A 21619-nucleotide genomic window follows, 5' to 3' on the forward strand; every position below is an offset into this window, starting at 1 on the left:
TGCTATATTATTGTAATTAGGACAACGGTGACTTGGAATATAATAGTGGCTTTCTTGTAAAAATGGCACCATTTCAAATTTATAGTCTCTAGCTAAATGAGTTTGTTGTAGCATTGACACAGAAACAAACACAAGCCAAATGCAGTCAAAATTAAACATAAACAGAAACCTTAGCTGTTTATTTGCTGGGTAGAACCCAGAATGCTGTTTTTCAAAGACCTTTTATTTAATAAATGCTCTTCCCTGCATTCTTCCTGCTTTTTCAATGCAAAATGTGTGTCTTTAAAACTTTAAGCACATAATGCATGTAAAAAATAGTTATGTACATGTAGTTATAGCCACAGTGTCTGTAGTGGAGTAAAATTCTACTTAAACATTGATAATCTAAAGCTCTAGGCCAAAGCATGGAGAGTTCTCCTGTGTTCCGGAGATTGCCTAACTAACAGCCGTGGTGGCTGTGAGTTCCTTTTTTCTGCATTACTTTTTATCCTCGGGAATCTCTCCATTCTCCAAATCTTTTGTTCATGCCTAGTTAAAAATGGTTCTGTCACTTGTGGGTGTGGGATAGGTTGCTGCTTCTTCTGGACCCTTAGCATCTTGCAGTAGAACCCCAGCAGCACCAATGTAGCAACATCATCCATAGCTGCAGAGCAAAAAGAGTTTGCTCCTTTATATACTTCTTGTTGCCAATGTGAACATGTTAATGTGGCACGTTTCACACCTGCAGAAGATTTGATTGAAGCCATAAAACAAAAAAATTCAAATTAAAGGCGATAAAAAATAAACTATGTAAAAGTTTAACTAATTTCGATAGTGGAAGTAATGTCTTTAATTTCTGGTTTATGATTGCTTACATCTTTCATAATGATTTTAATCAATAAGATTGTTGGGAGCAAATTGCTGAATTTGACAAATCTTCTGAGAACTGTGTATGATGGTCAGAAATGAAGTGCTGAGTGGCAGAGACTGGCAGTGTAAGAAATTGATTTCTAGGAGCTGGGAGAGTATTTTATTTTTCCATTCCCTTCATTAGTTTTATTAGGTGAGATTGTAGTCACGCTTCAAGTGACCCGTACTGGAAAGAAAAAGAAGGGTATGCCTTTTCCCCCCGCTTTTTTCTGTATAAGCAGTGAATGGAAATACTGACTATTATGTATGTATTTTTAATGTATATATAATTTTCAGGTAAACTTGGGACATCAGTAAGAGATTAAATTATTTTATATCACAAGAAAAAATCTTGAGAGCTAAGCATCAGGATTGGTAGCAATGTTAGACTCTGCTTCTTTTTATTAAGGCGTATTCAACTTTAATGTCTAATGAACACTTGGGATAAAGGATGCATTTATCAAAGAATCAGCATACCCATTTAAGTTTTGAAATCTTGAAATAAATATCTATAAAAGTCTTCAGGAATTCTCATGTGAAATAAGAGAAGAATAGACATTATATATCAAATCTTTCTAAACAAGCAATGTAATTATTTCTGAAGTCCTTTGAAATGAGAGCCAGCTAGGCAAATCAAACACTATCTCAAAGAAGTCAACGGTTTCATTTCTTTATTTTCCTTCGTGTATAAAGTATATCAGGGGAACAAAATGGAACAGCCTAGATGAAATACTCTTACAAAAATTTTCAGTGTTCTGTGATGAGCCTTATCTTATTCCTGACCTGTCCCATTGTATGATGTTCTGCACAAACCTCTTCTGTCTTAGAAGATTACAAAACAAAAGTTTCACGATAGCAGCTACAGAAGCCTAGTATGTTGCCAGCTATTTCAGTTTGAACCCAGCTGAAGAAAGCACTGACCTCTACGTTCGTATTTGGTGTCACCATGGGACAGCAGCTGTGAACTGCAGGGAACGTCCTGCTGGAATGGTAGGGCTGTAGCTCGAATTCTGCAAGAGGGGAGGTACAGCTCAGCTAAGAGATTGCTTTCTGTAGGAACAACAAAATAGAACTTGTAACTGACACGAGTTACAGAAGGTGAGCCAACAAAACTTAAATATCTGAGACAATTCTAATAGCTATATCTTTTCATGCTTTGTAACTGCTGAGCAAGCCACAAAGGGTCCTTTTGTTCCTCGGATCCTGCAACATCCAAACTCAAGCTTCCTTCATACTTCCTTGTCACTGTTCCCTGTTTCATTTATTTTTTGTAACCTATGCCATGGCCTCTGAGTGTGCCGCATGGTTGCTTCCCTGTTACTGTTTTTGTTTTCCTATATGTAAAGGAGTTCATTCAGGATATCATCTGTAGGCTAAGGCTGATGTACTTGCTACAAGGCTGGGGACCAAATTTGTGTTATCTATCCGCTTTGTCATTTTTACTTGAAGCTACCAGACATTGTCAGCATCTGGGTATATAGCAAAAATTGTAAACGGTCAGACGACAAATTTCTGATGTTAATTCCTTATAAACCAACCACGAAGTTGAGGATAAACTCCATTTCTTATGGCCAGTGCCAAGTTAAAGGTTATTGTATTAAAGGTTATGTGTAAGATCACCTGTCAACATCAAAACCAGTTAAGCTTCAAAACATAAACAGTTTACATGTTTGTAAGAACAGGTTCAGCAAGCATCTGTCAAAGATAGATACAGCAAAATATTCAACAGCATTGTGTTCCTCTTCCACGTGGCACTCATCGGCTGCAGGCCACGTGGATTCTTCTGGACCCTGCTGAACAGCAGGAGAGGTGCCGGTGGGGCACTTTCCTGCCAGATGGCGCCGTGGTAGAGCTTGCATGACAGCCAGCTGATCTGCTTCCCTTCGTTGATGTTTTACCCGTGTAAGAATGGATAAATTTATGCCAGTAGCCAAAATAAATGACCAGTACAAGCCATAGGCATTTTTTCCTCTAGTGAGATGTATTTCTGCAACCTGCATTCCCTGGCAATTATCCCATGCAGAAAACCTGCCGCAACTTCAGGCACTGCAGAACCTCCACTCCATAAGGGAGGTGTTATCCATCCCTCTAGGCCCTCCTAAATCCTGCTAGACCCATATCTTGCCCTGATGTTTGAAGTGGCCAGGTGGGAAAGCGTGACATGGAAGCTATTGGGTGATATGCAAATTATCTCTAAATGTGCAAACATTTCTGTAATAATTTTCATGTACTGTAACACACAAAACTGCCCAAAGCCAGAGCAGAGATATGCCATACGGGGAAAGGAGAAAAGAGAGCACAATGTAAGGACATGCCAAAGGGATCTCCTCTGCCTTTAGTTTACTGTTCCTGTCCTGAAGTGACATGTAATTTGGATTCAGCAGCACACAAAGGGTGAGAAGGAAGAGGAGGCTGGTTTTATTGGCATATCCAGAAAGGGGAGTATTTTGGTGGGTGTGCTAATTCTTTTCCTTTCTGAATGTACGAAACATAATTCAGCCCTTAACCTCTCTCCTACTCTTACTTTCTCTCCCTTTGTAGATGTTGTCTTCATGTTAGCCTAATTAATGTCATCATTATATTTTTAAGTCATTCAAAAAAAAAAAAGGCCTCTGCAGCAAGCTTAGTGCAACCGACTGAATTTCATTTGATTTTGCATCTTACAGAAATGGCAAGTGCTATGTTGCCTAAGAAATTAAAAGGGCAATTTCCTGATTTTTTTCTTCTATTTTTTTGGCCAGAGTATGGAATTTATAACTCTGGCGAGACCGTGGCCCCCTCAGTGGCTGAGACTCATTTCAGAGACAATAGATGTTGTCCTAACTCTGTCACTATGGCCACATCAAACCATTGTTATGGCTGCAAGCCAAGAGAAGAAAAAAGAATCCTTTTTATTATTGCCTTTCTATGCGATCTTTGCAACTTGGCAAGGTTCTTTCGAATGTGATTTTGCAAATCTTAAATGCAATGTATTATATTGTATTATTAACCTTGTATTTCATATCCCTTTGATACGATTCCTTTGCAAATGCTTGAAGTCTACATGGATCTATCAGGTAGCTTTAAATGCATTCTACAAAGAAACCTTAAATAATACAGCTACTAAAAAGGTTTTTCTTTTAGCCAGAAATTCAATCTGCTGGCATATATCATCTTGAAGGAAAATGTTTTGTTTGTGTTCCACGAGTAGTGTTTTAAGTTGTTACTGATGTTGTTTATTCCTTTATTATTGTCATACAACTCACAAGGAACTTAATTTTTGTTTCAAAGTATTTTTGAATGTTATGCAAACTTCACATAAAAGCGTAAACATTAATGGTGTATATTCTTTTTATTTAGGTACCTTTGTTACTAAAGTAACAGCTACAGATGCAGATGATCCAGTTTATGGAAATAGTGCCAAGCTGGTTTATAGCATTCTGGAAGGACAGCCTTACTTTTCTATTGAGCCACATACAGGTAGGTGAATATGAATCCCTGGGTTATATTTACACAAGTGCCTTTTACGTATTTCATAAAACATACTTGAACAGGGAGCGTAAGTAGATGGCTGTCAGTATTACTGAGTTGTAACACATCTCGCTTGTATTCCATCAGTCTGATCATGTGAAAAGACAAAGAAAAATCTGTATTAATGGTAATGGTGATGCTACTATTACAGAAGTTACTGAAGCAAAACTGAAGGTAGTGGAAGTGCTGTGTGACTCATAACTGATTAGGGATTGAAAGACTTGGCCTGAGGACTTTAATGAGCATAATGTAATTTTCAATATGAGACTGTAGTATTTCCAGTTAAAGAAAGTACAGAATTTTAGTGAATATAGTGTGTGATATCATTAAAAATTGTCTGTCTTTCTGGATTGGATGGGTCGGCGACAAGAAAGATCACGATACTGAATGTTGGTATGAAGTTTCATTAGCATGCATTTAGGATGACTATTTCTTTGTGGTTTTAAAGTGTTGAAGGTCAACTGAAAGAACTGCCAATAAATCCACTCCCTTTTGTTTTCTGTACGTACGTCATACTTACAGCAAATTCTTTTAGTTATGTCTGAGAAGTGTTTTTTAAAGTGATTTGATATTATTTCTTATATTCTTTCACCTGTTACTAGAAGCTGTTTTAATCACTGTGAGTCAAGCTGCTGTCATCACCTAAGAAGGAGAAAGCTGTAACTCTTTTCAAAACATACAAAAAAATCTGAATTTATATGACCATAAAGGAATAAAGCAGGAGTAAAAATTCTTGTCCTCATAGAGATGAAGAAAATTATGAAATAAGTGCTAGGAGAAATCATTAAAGGATGGTTTTGGTAGATCAAGTATGGTAAGTTTTCTCACCAACATTAAACAGAGTACTCTTAGACTCTTTGAAGTCTGGAAGTTCTTTAACTCTTTCTGGTGAGATGGCTTGGGAGAAATTATTTCCCTTTCCTAGAAATGCCCTAACTTGCAGGGACTTTAGGTAAGTGGTATAGGTCAATAAATATCAATAGATTAATGGATTAATCCATTAAAGTATTTTCTTCTTGTAGAAGGACAGCAATCCTAAATGTAAAAACAGTCTCTGGAATAGGATTCGGTATTTTATTTTATGCTGCATGTAAAATAGAGCTTTACAAAGAGTAACTCTAGCACAGCACAATGGAAAACCAGTAGCTTGATTCGAAAGTATGTGAAGAGAGTGTTACTGGTGAAGCCCCTTAGCTCACGCTGGCTGATTTGTCACAGGCCATGTGGAAATGTGACTCTGAACAGACCCCTGACCATCAAGTGTCAAATTATTTCATGCACTAATGACTTGAGTTAGGTGTCTTAATTGGAGGGGGATTAGCTGTAGGCTCTTTCTCAGTTTCTACTAGGGAAAGTTAGTACTTTAGCATGGGAACACATCAGCTTTCACAGAGGAGCTAAGAAGTGCATTCTCCACCTACACAGAAGATTTTTCACTTCTTTCCTGCAAAAATAGCCTGAAAGAAATATCCTGAATGTAAAAAATTGTTTCATTTTACTCAGGTTTATTATTTGTATTGCATTAAAACCTTATGATTAATCCAATGAAGTAACTACTCATCACCTAGGGAAGTGATTTCCATTGTCATGAAAGCCAGGGAAAACTCCAAAGCTTTTTCGTGAACCTGAAAATCATGATTTTTCTCCTGTTTCACTAGCATTAAATTCCCCCTCCTACCTTCATTTCCAGTTGAAAATATTCCTTTGAGTATCTGTTCAGTTACCGTGAAAATGACATGTTAGTTTCTAAAGGGAATTTAATCATAAAGAATTCGACTGTGGCTTTGCCACAGTCTCTGAGTAAGTGGCTTCATATTACGGAGCTGCTTCTGAATGAATAAGTGGTTTCAGATTCTCCATTTTTCTAGATCTATGGAGGACGTCAATTATGTTCTTCTCTAAACCATTACAACTGAATGATTTTATGTACCGAGGCCATCCTCTGTTTCTTTGCTATCTCTGTAATGGCCTTCATCTGTAGTGTAACTACCATGCTACTCTTACAGCTACCCACCAAATAGTTAAATCCAGAGAGTATGCAGTTGTTTCTATGATATTAGATGGGGCCATCCGTTGCTTGTAATATTTTAAAGTTTGCAGAATTTGTTCTTGTGTCTGAGATGAGTCTTCATTCTGAGATGTTTCTCCATTCACTTAGAGGAATATTGTCCATACTAACTGTTCAATTGTGTAGAGCCCTCCAGCATACATTTGTTTAGGATATGTGAACAATAAATATACATAGCAGTCTAGTCATTAAGCAAACCAGATGCAGGTAGTCATGTAGAAACTGCAGCCACATATTATACAGGGTGAAAAAGATTGCTCTAAAACCCAGCAGCCTTATGGTTGTGGTTCTTCTGGAGCAAAATGTCGATGTCAAAAAACATAAGAAACCATGCAGCAGATTTTCTTGGTGATACCAGAATTTTGGAGGAAGGGTATGATAGTGTTTATTGCATACCAGAGAGTGTTGTATGGGTTGTTACATGCAGTCTCAAAACGCCAGTACTATTTTGCTAAGATAGCTACTATTTTGCAATATCTTGTGACGCTCTGTATTTCACCTTTTAGTGTTAAAACACACACAGTAGTTCAGCAGCTGTATAGTTTGGACAGTAGTGCCATTGCCATAAGCAGAAGGAGTGGAAGGTGCATTTTAACAAAAAGAAAATGTCCAAAACAAAGTATGTAGATGTTTGATTATTTCTTTATATTTATCCCATCTTAGCGGTGTGAACCATCACAACTAATATTTGTTTCCTCTTAGTAACTAGGCCAGGAAAACACATTATCTTAGACATTTGTATGTAGTACTCAGGAACCTCAGTGAAAGTTTTCATCTGGGAAGATAATTAGGTACTGTTGTGACAGTGTACAAATTAAAGCAGAACAGCCAGGTATAGTAGTGTGTTATCCAAAACAAATCAAACCTGCAGGTGATCTTCCAAGTGTTGTAGATATTTTAGGGTTTGGGATTGGTTTGGTTTCGGGGGACACAGATGTGGATGTGTGTATAGCTACATTTTCTCTGTGATTACATTTCATTAGTGCCTCTGCTCAATTGAAAGCCTTTCCAATTCATTTGAAGCAGAATTGTTTCTGAACACAGGTATTCTTTCTAGAATTGTGTCTTTCCTAAAATGGAATCCCTGTTTTAAGAAGTGGACTGTGTTAAACTGACCCGCTTTGGAATGTAAATATTTTCTGTCATTCAAGGGAGAGTATCAAATATTATCAAAAGTATAGCTACTTAGAGCTGCTCTACTTACTACTTTTCTAGATGCCTGGCCTTTTATTAGCTTTGTTTATTAGAAATTAAGACTAGATTTAGATCTGTGCAGCCACCAGCACCAGGGCAGCCATACAGGTACTGCCTATCATTTTTTCATTTCCTGTCTCAGACTAAAGATTGTCTGACCTTGCTTCTTAATTTTAGTGGTATGCTGAGAGCTGACCATCAGAAATAATCCAGACCGTGCCTCCTGATTCCTCTCTCTTCTGTAGCACTCTGAATAAAAAGAGGGAGCAAAGATGTAGGATACGGCTTCGTGCCTATGGTAGAAAGGGTTGCTGCAGCTGAGGGTAAGCAGGAGGAAAGCAGTTGCTTAATCTTCTGCTTTTTTGTTCCTACTGACTTGACATTAACTAGGTGTAGTCCTTATCTGAATCACACTCTTGGTTGAAACTCTGACATTACTCTCAACCTCCTTGCTGAAACAATTCTATAATGCTAGGTGCACAGAAATAAGTACTGGTAAGTGACCCATAAAACAATAATTTTCCATTACTTTAGATGAAAAATGCATATACTTCTGGAGTTCTAGTTTGCAAGTTCTTCTGTATGAGTAATAGACACACGGATGAAGGTAATTCAGCGGTTATTTTTTATTCAGTGCTCTGAATATGGCTTAGGGTAAATGCTTTCTTGATGGCTTGCTCTGAATATTTTTCACTTTTCGTAGGTGAATTTTAATGTGACCACTGGTTTGCTGCATAGAGAATAAACATAAATAGTACATTACAAAGATACAGATTCAGATTTTCTATGAGAGGCTAAACTTACAATGTGATGACATCAGATTACTAGTGAAATTCTTGGTGGACTAAAATATATTCCATAAATCATTATCGTTAACATCTGACTAACTGACATCAGGTTTCCTGACTAGTATGTGTTATTTATAAAGGTATACAAGTTGAATGTGTCGTCTCATAATCCACATAATGACAGTCAAAATGCTGGGGAAGGGGGTTCCTTAAGATTGCTAAAAGTAGCTAAAGTACACTTCTCACTTTTAAGCTTTTTCAAGGATATTAAGTCATGACTGTCAGCTTTAAAATAAGATTATCATAATGGAACGCAATATGAAGTAACACTGTGTTCTACAATATAGGAATGGCAGAGAAAATACATTTTCAGCTGTGTCTGACTTATTTACATTTCACATGAACTCCTACACATACCTGCAATACAGTTACATGAACAAGGCAAATTACACCAAACATCCTACTGCGCTGGCAAACTCGTTGTACTATTAAAGCAGAAACACTTACTGTGTATGAAAAAGAACAGATTTCGAACGCTGCCATCTTGGATATGGCCAGTTGGTAGAAAGCCAAAGTTCAAGTTAGTGAAGCTGAGATGAATAGAAGAGTCAGGAGACCTAGAAAACTAAAGATTCTCCTAATAGAATGTGGATATTTTTTTGGAGAGTGAATTATTGATTTTTTTTCTATACCCAGCTTTAATTTCCAGGTGAAAGTGTACATGCTTTAACCAACAGAGCTTTTAATGATTTTGTATATGGGCCTCTCTGGACCACAGTGTTGAACCCTGTGGTTCTGAAATCAGAACATAAATGAGTAGGCCTAGGAGAAATGAAAATGGCATTCAGCAGAAGTCAGATTCGAATCTTCTATTTTAATTTGCAGTCTTTATTATCTTCCTCCATCTAGACCTTGAAATACAGTCCAGCAGAATAAAAACAAGTAAGAAACCAAGAAGACAAATGACAGCAACTTTTGAGTGACAGGAATTTTTGTGACGTTACGGACTATTTCTTCTAACTGGTTGTTGATGTCCACTTTATTAGTCGTGGTGCGTATCAATGGCAGCACAAGCTGCCCTCAGAATATTGCATGTAGTGCTGATGAGACCCATCATCATAAAAAAGACTACTGAGATACTGCAGAAAGTTCAAAGCAGGGTAGCTAAGGTGAGAAGAATATTACATATAGTGAAAAATTGATTTGACTTAATTTGTATAAACTGGATAAAAGGTGATTAAAGGAGGATATGAAATCACTGCACAAATATTTGAGAGGTGTTAATAAAAGAGAGGCATGGGGACTGTTTCTGTAATTACTCGTGATAAAATGACAAGGTAGCATTTTCAAACTAGAGAGAGATGGGAAAACAGTTTTGATACAGGAAGTAATCTGCAACTGTAAGGGGAAAGTAATGAGCTGCTAGGAACAGAACTAACTCGTGTTTAGCAGAGCTTTTCTAAACAGTTTCTAAATAGTTCAGATTTAAAACCTCATGGGATTAGTGTAGAGAAAGAACTTGTTCAACGTTAGTTAGAGCCTGGATTGAACTGCTGCTTTCTAGCTCATTTTATTAACTAGTGCTGCTGTGATATGCTTGCCAGTTACTACAGAACTAAAGGTAACTAAACTTTTAACTGAAATAATTTTAAGAGGCATGAGCTGCGATGGGTTGTTCTGTCTTAGCAAGTGAGGTGAGGGAACTCCTTGCCTAGAGGAGAAGGCAGGACTGTGCAGCAGCGTACAGAGGGTGGGTCCATGCAGCCCAGGTAGCAACATTCCCAAGGTAGCTGAGTCGGCTCCAGCACATGCAAGGATTTCTGGAGTTTATACTTGGTGGCTTCTGTTGCAGCACCTTCAGCTCTGTCTTGACAGCATTTGATGCACTTAGGCACAATGCTGAAAACTGAGTATATTTTTCAAACTAGTATAAGCTTTTTCTTGTCATTGTGTACTAAGTATACTGTGCAACCTTAGGAGTTGCGTTAAGGTGTTTGTACAGAGATTCTTTGGTGATTCTGAGAGTTGTCTTGGTGACAGCCCATTAGGAGAGGGAGTTGTACTGACAAACGACTAGTGCAGCAGACCTGAGGGTCAGTCCTACAGGTCTTGCTTTTTACTTAGAAGTATAAAGTGCAACTATTATGGATAAGGTATGTAGGACTGGGTCCTTCAGTAGCAGCAAGAGTTGTCTTTTCTGATTAATAAAGGAAGTATAAAAACACTTCAGAGACATTTGAAAACAGTTACGGTGGTCTGTAGTTGGTAAAGATGACTGACTTAAGACCAAGACAGACTGGCATTTGAAAAAAAGAGATTTCTGTTTCTAGGGTTTATCTAATAATAGTAGTAACAAAAAAGCTGATACCACACATATTTCTTGCATTTCAGAGCAATACCTCTATCATTTTAGAAAGCTTGTGAGGTAGTTAGGACTTAGCCATTTTCCTTGTGCTAAGTTGGAAAACAAGGGCTACATATCTAAATAAAGTTGTGCTTCAAGAGACTGAATTAGAGAGAGGAAATTGAACTGCACAGCTAGAGTTAGAAAGCACCTGAAACAGAATGCAAGGCTACTTTCTGTAAAGTGTCTAGTATAATTATAGGTATTAGAGGATCATTACAAATAAAATCCTAAGGCAGCAAGGACATAAATGCAGTGGAGAATGTTTATTTACTGCATTCATTCTCAGTTGGTGAGAGAGTGATCCTTTCACTATGCCAGTGAAACTTGGTCCCAGGAAAAGGGAACGGCTGGTAAGCAGATATGAAAGCTTTTTACCCATACTATAAAACCCAGTTACAAGTTCATCTGCATTAAAAAGGCAGTGTTATAATAGGTGTTATCCAGTCATATTCTAGATGATATTCTTCAAGCAGACTAATATAGTGAAGGGTTGTTAGTGTTAATTTATGCACAATGGCAAACTTGCAAGGCCTACTTCAGAATGAAAGCAAGATCAGAAAACACAAAAATGGAAGTAATACGGGCTGAAAAAGAAAATACAATAAATTGTAGGTTACACAGCAGGCAAGAGTATTAGTAAAACTATTAGATATTTGAAGACATTCGACCTTCATCTCGTGGTTTAGCAGAAAGGCAGGCAGTGCAATCTTCCCCATACAATTTTTAAAAATAAACGTGGTAATAAAATATGTACACTGTTAGCTGCTCTCTTAAAAATACAAAATGGCACAGAATTACTCTACATAAAATGGTATAACAGTGGGCAATTCCTCACTTAGTGATTATTTTTACTGTGGCTAATGTCTTTGATTTGAAATATGTCTACATCTGAATGTAGTTCAGACAACTGTAATTGATCATTTTTCTAGAAACTTTGCTAAAGACTGCAGACATTTTTCTTGTCTTGCTAAAATAAAGATCCTAAGGCACTAGAACTAAATAAGAAATGAGAATATTTGATTATATTTTTTATTTAAAAGATTATGATTTTTATGAAGGGTAAATTGAATTTAAAATAGTGGACTGGTATTCCTGTGTCACATCATCAAAGTACTAGCATTTTTTTAATTTTCAAGAAAGTTAGTGGTGTTCTGTTAATTTTTTTAGGATTTGTGGTATGGGTTTTCCACAGATCCCCAAGTGAACCTTTTTTATGGACTGCTGAAACATCACTGAAGTCAGTGTGCTTCATGGGAGTGTAAAGAATGTATCTCACAGCTCTCTGAAGAAATTACAAGATTGATTTTTCAGGAGTTTGGGTCCTAAATGACTGTTACATTTAATAAGAATCTTCACCAAGATTTTAGCACAGAAGGAAGATCAAAGCAATTACTTAGCTCTTCCAAAATGAAGAAGGGAAAGTTCCAAAGTATGCAAGTTGAAATAGCAGGAAGTCTTCATCAAAATGTGTGAGATGAAAGAGATGCTTAAGAAAGGCTTTTCAGGGCCAGATTCTAATTTTGCATAGTGCTTGCTTGGTTTTGTTCCATGTTCTCAATTATTATTATATGTAGCTTTATAGCGTTACCATAAAGAGATCCTTAAAAATTGGAGAGGAAAGTGAGAAGTGAAAAACAGATCCTTATTTCTGTTGTTCCTTTCGCTTCTCTTCTTTCTACATTGGCTGTAGCCTCTGACACATTGCTTCTTTTCCCCTGATCTTTTTCAGTGTGAGACAGTGTATATTCTTCCAAATAGGTTTTTGAAAGTAGTCCACAGAGGTGCATTTTAACCGATTCAAGTTGTGAGGCAGATTGTGCAAATTGCTCCGTGTGTGCATTTAGGACCACTGTAAAAGTAAATCCCATTCTGCAGCTGTTTTATTTGCTATTGAGCAGTGTGACACCAATAGCTGTTTAGGAAAAGCAACTCAGTCAAAAAAAGAAAGGTACTTCCAATATTGGGTTTTTTTCATCCTGTGAAGAAATAGATTACTTCTTTATTTCTTCAGCTTCCAACCTGCTTCCTGATGTTTCCAGCCTCAGTCAGAGGATCCATAGCCAAATTATGATGCAGGTATCTGTTCAGTGATTGTACATGTCCATTCAATGTTTTCACAGGACTAAGATTTATGAAATATTTTAAAGTACATAGAGATAAAGCCTTATCTTACACTATATGGAGGGAAGAGACGTCAAGTGAGAATGCAGTGAGCACCCTTGCCCCAAAAAAGGATCAGGTTTATCCCTTCTCATTCTTGACAGAATTCTGCAGGCAGCCTTCTGTCTGTACTTACCTTCTCCTTTAGAAAGTGTTCTGCTAATGTTTAACTGAAATCTCTCTTGCTGCAATTTAAACCCATTTTGAGGTTTATAGTTTAGGCCCATCATTTTTTCTCTTATCTTGGTGGAAGAGGAATGTAGCTCCCAGTAATTTTTACGTATTTGGCTGTAAAGTCTTTCCTCATATTTCCCTAACTATTTACGCCAATTTTTTTCAAAACCGGACACACCTTTCCAGCTGCAGCCTTACCAGTATGAGTGATCTAGAAGGATTACTCCTCATTTCTTCCATACAACGTACGAGCTAATATACCAGGAAATGTTTGAGCATTTTTATTAGCAGAACACTGTTGACTCACATTCAGCTCATTTTGACTCCACATTCTATTCTGTCTTGTGAGTCATCTGCTCTGTTGTGATTGTGAAGTTAATTGTTTCACCCACACTAAATGCTTTTTACTTGCCAAATTGAGTTGTATCTTGCTTTTTTAAGCTGTCCAATTTGTCAAAATTGGTTTGAACTCTTATCCTGTTCTTCCAGTACTTGCAATGGCTCCCAACTTTGTGACATCTGAAAGGATTAATAAATTCTTCCTGTCCTCCATCATTCAGGAAATATTGAATTATGCTAGAAATAGAACAAACCCTATGAACTACTTCATCCATCTATCTACTTTGACAGTAAGCCATTGATAACTGTTATGAATACAATCTTCCAACAAGCGTCTACCTGCCTTACACTAGTTTACGGCCATTCTTATCCCTGGCTTTTAAACTACTCTTCTGTTTGGCACATATCATTTTCATCCATCATAGCATGCTGGTAGTGATTATGTTTTTATTCTCAATTTGTTTCTAGGTTGAAATGAAGTAGAGCAGGTTGAATGCTCAATGAGTTAATGTTCTGTGTGCTGTATGTCTATTAGTATTTGCTGAACTCGAATTGTTTTCTAAAAATAGATTGAAAGTTTCAGGACTTCCTATGAGCCCATCCTGAGAACTGGTGAATAAAGCAAAAGAGCAAATAAATATCCTTGAAATTTTCTGTGCGTAACTCTCTTAGTCTGTCTCAATTATAATACTTCGGTGAGGATGGAGCCTTTTGTGTTTATTAATTTGCCTCATAAGAGATGCCGACACTTCTCTCTTTCTGAGCTCCATTCAATAGATTCTGAATATAGAAATACTGGTGTATTTCAGCCTGTGTGATTTGGATATATTTGATGTTTAATAAAATTCAGCTCCTCTTATAGTAATTAAAACAGTAAACTTTGTAGCTTTTTGTTGTTTGAAATTGAAACGTGACTTTTTCTTTGACTCTTAGCTTCTGGCAAAAGGTATATGGGCTGAGACAGCAGATAGAAATATATATAGAACTATTGAAATAACAGGTTGTGTCAATATGTTTATACAAAAAAAAACAACCCAATTTTTATGTCTTAAAAGTCAGAAACTGTAATTCTGATTGAGGCACTTTTTTACATATTTAATCTTTCTGGTATCTTTCAAACCATAGACAAGGGCTAGACTCTTCTATATGTTAAGAGACAAATTAAAATACATATCTAGGAAATATCACTTTATTGAAATAATTAACTTGTCTCAGAGGAAACTGGAGAATATGAAATGTGGCATCTTATAAAAGTCATCTGTAGGCTAGACCTAACTATGTAAGTTAGGTCTTAAAAAAAAACAACAAACAAGGGAAATTGCCTAAAAAAATAACGATAGAGGAAAAGTTAAAGTTGGCTTGATACAAATGCCATTGGAATAAAGTTTTGCTGAAATTTGGATCAGCTCTATTAGTGAATAAAATTAATGTGTACTAAATTCTAGTGCCCTAAGTTTGCATTAACATCCTTTTTACGAATCATCTCATTTATAACAATAAATCACTCTCCTTAACCAGGCTGCTATCGAAGAAATGGCCCTACTCTTCTACTGAATGTATTTTGCACCTATCATGTGATAAATGTTTATTATTACTATCTTCTGTGTTTTATTGTTCCTCTGTTTTCATTCAAAAAATTTAACAGAAGCATACTCTTCAATGTTTTGAAGAATAACTTACGTGCCCTCCTATAAATGCTATAAAATAGTTAAATTACATGAATGTTGTACTTCAAGGCTGCTTCATTGGTTTTGCAAGTGCTGGATTACATTGTATTTGTCAGGGTCCTGAGCACAACCTCCTTCAAGGATTTCGTTGGGTGTGTTTGGAAGTGCAGCTGGCTGCATCCACGGTCAGCTCCTTTGCTGATACGAGCTGTTGTGAAGAAAGCTTCATGCAGGGGCTGCCCCTCCTTTTCCTTGGGAGCTGCTGTTTGGCTGAGGCTCTACTGCTGGCCCCCGGCTGTGCTACCTCTGCACCCAGTCTTGTATTTTCAGTTCCGACCCAGATCCAGACGCTCTGGCTCGGTTTCCTGCCTCAGACCTGCCTTGTTGCTGTGGACTCGCTGCGTGACCATCAGACTGTGGCTCAGCCTGGCCACTGTCTCTGGATCTGAGTGTGACCCTGACTTGCCGCTCTGCAGTCTGGCTCCTTGCCGGTGAGGTCACTGCTCCTGCCTGCCTTGTTTCCACACTCTGCTCCCAACTCACCTTTAACTGCAGGGCAGCTGGCCTTCCTGTTCCTAACCCCACTTGCCCCATGTTGGAATGAAAAAGCACTGATTACATAAGGAATTCCTTGGGAACAAGAGGTTACTCTGGTTTGGCAGTTGCAGACATAAGATCAAAGTTCCATTTTCATCCAGAATTATATTTATAAAATATGCAAGACAGCATCCCAAAATATTTTATGAAAATAATTTACAAAAGTGTAGGTTACAAGACTGCTATTAGGTTATGTTTAGTGGTTGATGTAGCAGGCATATTGCTTTATTCTAACTGCCTTGCAGCCCCTTGCTCTTAGCTTGGTCCTGTACTCAGCTAAGAAAGGAAGGTCTGATCAGATTGTTAGTATTACAATGTTGAAGATAAATGGATTCTAGAATTCACTAAAATGCGTCTCTATAAATGATAAAGACCAGGAACATTTCTTTATTCACCATAAATACATGAATAGATAATCTCAGCGTTTCAGCCAGAGTGTCATTTCAAAGAAGCTTATTTAACAGAAACTGTCCCACGTGAAAGAAAAAGAACTATTTGAAGTCTCCACAGCCATGCTAGTCCCAGTAGAGGAATCAAAACTAACAGATTTACGTAAATATTGATTGACATCTAAAAAATCCTGACAATACTTATCAAAGAACAGGTAAAAAAGAAAAAAAAAACAGTGAGAGTTAATGAAATCTCTGATCAGGCCCAGTAACAGGAATGTATGATCCAGGGTGTGAACTTGACCACTCTATTCAACATGCAAATCTTAACAAGTATACGGGACAACATAGAATTCTTACCTTCTTTTATTTTAATGTATTCCAAAGACCTGGTGAGTTACTGTCAACGTCTGCCCATAAACTGTGTCCTTCAGCTCTGTAAGTACAGGCCTGTGAAAAGAGACGCTCTTTAGGCCTCAGAAGAATCCTCCATGGTTTAAAGGAACCACTGCAGTGGTGGCTTCGGTTCCCCTTAGGCACTCTTACTCTTCACTTAACTTTGTGCTCTCTTTTCACGGAAAAATGATTTTTTGAAAAATAGACTTCAAAAACAGGATTAAAAGGGAAAAAAATTTGCTGTATTTCAATTTAACATTTAGAATTGTTTTCCCTAGGCTTAGTCAGACTTCTTTAGTTGATTATTATCTTTTTATTATGGTGGACATTACTAGGCTGTTATGAACACTATTTAGATTTACCATTAAACATTCAGTAATGCACTTTCCATACTGAATCTTGTGACTATAAAATCATGTTATACATGGAGAAGTTTTGGAAAGAAAAAAAAGATTTTAGTATTTCTTCTGTTAGATATCCATGAAAGCTACAGGAGTTTGCAGTGGATCTGGCCCCATATTTAATTGGGCGATCCTTTGCAGATATCTTCCTGCTAGCCCACTGACAATTTATATTTTGCTACACTACAGATAATTTTTTTCTCTATCTTTAAAAACTTTTAACCTAATGAAGTAGGTGATAGCAGCTTACTGAGGTCATTGTTCAACTAGTGATCCTCCTAGCGTAAGGACAATGGAGTGACTTTAGGAGTTTGCGGTAGTGGTCACTGTGCTGAAAGACATACTGAAAGACATGCTGTCATTCTCCAGTAGAAGTTTAGGCACTTGATTTGGGACTAAAGGGAACAACTGTAGCCTGCTTTACGTACAAGAACAGATCAAATAATGGTTTTGGTTTTAAAATATTTGAAACAATCTGACAGATATAGTTAACAGTGTTTACAGATAAAGTTTACCACATGGTTGTCTTCTGTTTGTGAATTCTGTGGGGAAACGATGAATTTTGGTGGGAGGTAGGACAGAAACCAAAAAGTTTATCAGGAAAAAGATGTAAAAGTTAATACGTGTCACAGGTATGATTAATTATTGGGTTTTGGACCACAATTTCGTTGCACTTGTAATTAAATCAAGGTAGGTGACCTCTTTTTTGAAAATCTCAAATTCTTCTTTATCCTTGGCACTAAAAGGCAACTTAATTGGACCTTTAGCAGTTCAGTTTTTATACTAATATTTGCATATATCCATAAAAATAGCTGAAAAGCTGAATTTGGGTCTGTACCTGACCTTTTTCCCCCCCATTATTGTAGCTATAATTAAAACAGCTCTTCCCAACATGGACAGAGAAGCCAAAGAAGAATACTTTGTGGTCATCCAAGCGAAGGACATGGGAGGACATATGGGTGGACTTTCTGGAACTACAACAGTGACAATTACACTCACTGATGTTAATGACAATCCTCCTAAGTTTGCGCAGAGTAAGTGCCGTTATGCATATGTGTTCTCCTCTGTAAGAAAGTAATATAGTGGGGTTTTTTTTTTTTTTTGTAATCATCATCATATTGCCTGGGTTTGTAATGTAATATAAAAACATGTAGCTGCTGCTAGAGAAAGATTAATAGTCCTCTGCCTGACAAAGAGCCTAGGAGAGAGGCAGTTATGTCCACAACAGTGTCCGCAGCTTTGTCTTCCTTGTTTACCCCTCTTATGTTCACGCAAAAGGGCTTGGAGGCTTTTTTTTTTTTTTTTCATGTATTTATTTGCTTTCAGTGTGGTTGTTTCTAAGTGCTAGCTTTAGTTGCTGTTATAGGTACTTCCACCTTGTGCAGTCAAGTGACACCACCAGTAAAAGACATATATAACTGATAAAAGGAATAAAGGTTTGACTAATTAGGTAATAGTGAAGAAAACAAAGAAAATAAGTCCGAGTCTAGATAATTGTTGTTCTTTAATTCAGAATCCATGTTTACTACTCTGGTACCAATGGATATCTTGCTGGGCTAGGTTAAAATGATTTGGCATCCTGCTGAGATTCTCTGCAAGCTTTGTAGTCTATTTCAAAGATGAAGACAAAAAGAAAAAAAAGAAGAGGGAAGAGCAAAATGACTGGACCGATTTTATTTGGAACAGGTGCAATCTAATGCACTATTAGAAACTTATCTCTTTATCCAGCTTGTTCTGGAAAACTAAAATTGTAAGGTATTAAGAGTCTGTTCTGGGGTTGGAGGATGTTCACATTTAGACTTTATATCATTTTTACATTGTTAGAAGCATGTTTTTCTAACAGAGTACTTAGCACCCAGTGTAAAAATAATTGTTTGGCACATATATATGACCTGAAGTCCACTTTGGCCTTGTGCTGAAGACACAGAGAGTGAAATGGGTTTGTCCTGGTACTCGGCATATGAGAAACACTCTCTTATAGTCTAGAAAATGCGGGAACAGAGAGAGAGAGAAAAAAAAAAAAAAAACAACATAAAATAAATAAGCAGAGGTAAAAGCTTATTTGCAAAATATGTATTTTATAGCTCATCGTAGTGTTTCTTAACGGATAAGCACTCTGTGCGAAATAAAAGGTTTTCTCTCATTATAAAATAAGAAATGCACAAATTGTTTACCTCATATCCCATTGGATTGCTTTCACTTGTGTAGTGGTGCTTTCCAACATATGATGACAATTTCCCTAATAATGTAACCATCTATAGGTGAGACTCCTGGCTGAACTGTATCGCCAGAATGCAGAAGGACATTTCTTTTATCCCTGCAATGTGCTGCAGCTGTAACTCAGTGGCTACAGATCTACTTTTGCCAGCTTACCTGGCTTTTATATCTGTATCAGCACTTTCTGTCTTAAACAGCCTTTGCCTGCCAGTGTGGAAGAAGCTGATCAGAAAATCAGTGACACAACTGGTACTAATTGGTACATTTGCTGGAGGTCTCGGCAGGAAGCACAGAAGTGAATGCATATGGAGGTGAAGCTGTTCTTTCCCTGTGCAGTTACTCATATCTGTTCTCCTGTAGTTTGGATACAGTGACACACTGACTGCGTGGCATGAGGAAGACTGCATCACAGATCCCTGAAATATGTTTTCTCTATGGAAAATGTAGATTAGTTTTCCTTCAACAAGAGTGAGTTGCTGTCTTTGAAGCTGTTGTAGCTAGTGCATACCAGTGCAGAAGTCAAGCTGCCATCTAGGAGAAACTACCCTGTTACAACACTGACCATTATGCAACTTCATTGGGAAAAAACTGCATATACTATAACTTTGTATTACGTATATATTGCATTTAATAAGGATGAGCCATAGTAAATATTCTAACTGGATGCTATTACAAATTCTACCTTCTAAAACTAAGTATTCATAGCATGCTGCCTAGCATTACAGATTAGTCGTGACTCTGGCCTTATACAAGAGCTGATCAAGTCTAACATTATTTTACACCGTTGCAGCACGGTTTGCATTTGCCTGGAAAAGAAAATAAGAAAGGATCAAACTTACAATAGAGCCTAACCGGAATGAAATAGAAATTCATAAGATGTAATACATGCTGCTTTCACAATAAATTGTAATGAACTCAGAAAGCAGTGTGTTTTATCGGTTTATTGTTTCCAGGCAGGGCAGAAATGTATATTTATGGTTTGATTTGAAAGAGTGCTAGCCTCCTGGGTTTTACAAATGAAAAAGATGAACTTTCACTACTTCTGTGATCTCTTTGAATTTCAGAGGGATTTTATAAGTCACAGAATTTTTTAACCTGGCAGTTTACCATAGGATTGTGCTGAGAAGAACTGTGTACAGCTGTGAAAACCAAGGGTTTTCAAACATGCATAATGTGGATTTTTGGTCATCTCTGCACTGTCTGGACAGGACAATTCATAAGAGCAATTTGTGTAAAAGTCAGCTGCGTCATAGTAATTTTTTTTTTACAGTATTTTGTAAATTATCTTAATAAATCTGAGAGAAAAGTCTCAACTTAAAAATGCAATCAATTGTGTCTGGAGATTCAAACCACAAAGTGTGGACGGCAGTATAAGTTATGAACGAATAATTTAGTCTCCTGAGGCACTTGATTGCTTTGACTGCTCATTGCTTATGAACCATCATAAATATTCTTGAGGAATCTTGATGATCTCCAAATTATCTGTAATAATTTAGCCTAGAAACATTAAAGAAAAAAAATTCACTTTGGGACAGACTAATATGTATAGCTAATATATGTATTTGTGAATTCCTCACAGTTTCCTTCCTACTTTCAACTGTTGCTACTGTAATCAGCCTACAAACAGTTAAAGCAACAACTCCAGAACATTTTGTTTTAGAAAACTACTAGCTACATGTAACAATGAAAACTGCATGTTGTCTTAGGACAACTGTGAGGACAGAAAAGAACAAGTCCAGAACACTTTGTCAAAAACTATTTTGTTGGTCTCATCTGCTAACCTTGAATTCCTTTTGACTGTTTTAACTGCTAAGTAGCACTGCAGTTGATTAGATCATGTATGAACAGTAGCTTCAATAAGTGTGAATTACCAAGAGGTAAAAAGCTAGGCACTCCATAATGGTTTTTTCATGTAAACCGTGCACGTGTCTTCTGTTTTTCAGAGTACTGATAAGAATGGGTGATACCATGGTAAAATGCTCACCTAAAATAATATATTACAAGTTCTTAAATAGATTTTTAACACTTCTTAGGTCAGAAGATTTGAAGCAAGTATTAAAAAAAAAAAAAAATGCTGACAAATTGAATAATAGCACTTTCTAGTGGATTTTAGTCTAACCCTACAACTGAATGGAAAATATAGTAATGATTGCTATGAAAAGTTATTGTTTCCTTTAAAACATAAATTTTGGGAGTTTCCTTTAATGTTTCCTACTTAGTATCTAACCACAAAAGGGAGGTGGAGGAGCTCTATCAAACAAAACCAAATAAAATTAAAAGGGTCAAAAAAGTAGTAAGATCTGAAATTGTATAAGGTATCTTTAAAGTATCAGACCAGTTTTCTACAGAGTAAAAGTCAAAGTTTAGTAGTTGAATACAACTACATGCCTGCAAATAAAATGGTGAGGTCAACTGTGTCTCTAG

General features: G+C 36.9%; 1 protein-coding gene across 3 annotated transcripts in view; it reads left to right on the forward strand.

Annotated features, from left to right (window-relative positions):
- CDH8 (cadherin 8) overlaps positions 1-21619 on the forward strand; it is a 134778-nt gene that overhangs the window by 52539 nt on the left and 60620 nt on the right. For 2 of the 3 annotated variants that reach the window (XM_086469162.1, XM_086469163.1), the window contains exons 3-4: positions 4228-4347; positions 17845-18012. In XM_086469162.1, the coding sequence (XP_086325288.1) occupies positions 4228-4347; positions 17845-18012 (288 nt within the window). The remainder of the gene's footprint in view (positions 1-4227; positions 4348-17844; positions 18013-21619) is intronic. The other variant, XM_086469164.1, reaches the window with a different exon arrangement.

The sequence above is a fragment of the Leptosomus discolor genome, chromosome 8 (genome assembly GCF_034619465.1).
Source record: "Leptosomus discolor isolate bLepDis1 chromosome 8, bLepDis1.hap2, whole genome shotgun sequence".
NCBI lineage: Eukaryota > Metazoa > Chordata > Aves > Leptosomiformes > Leptosomidae > Leptosomus > Leptosomus discolor.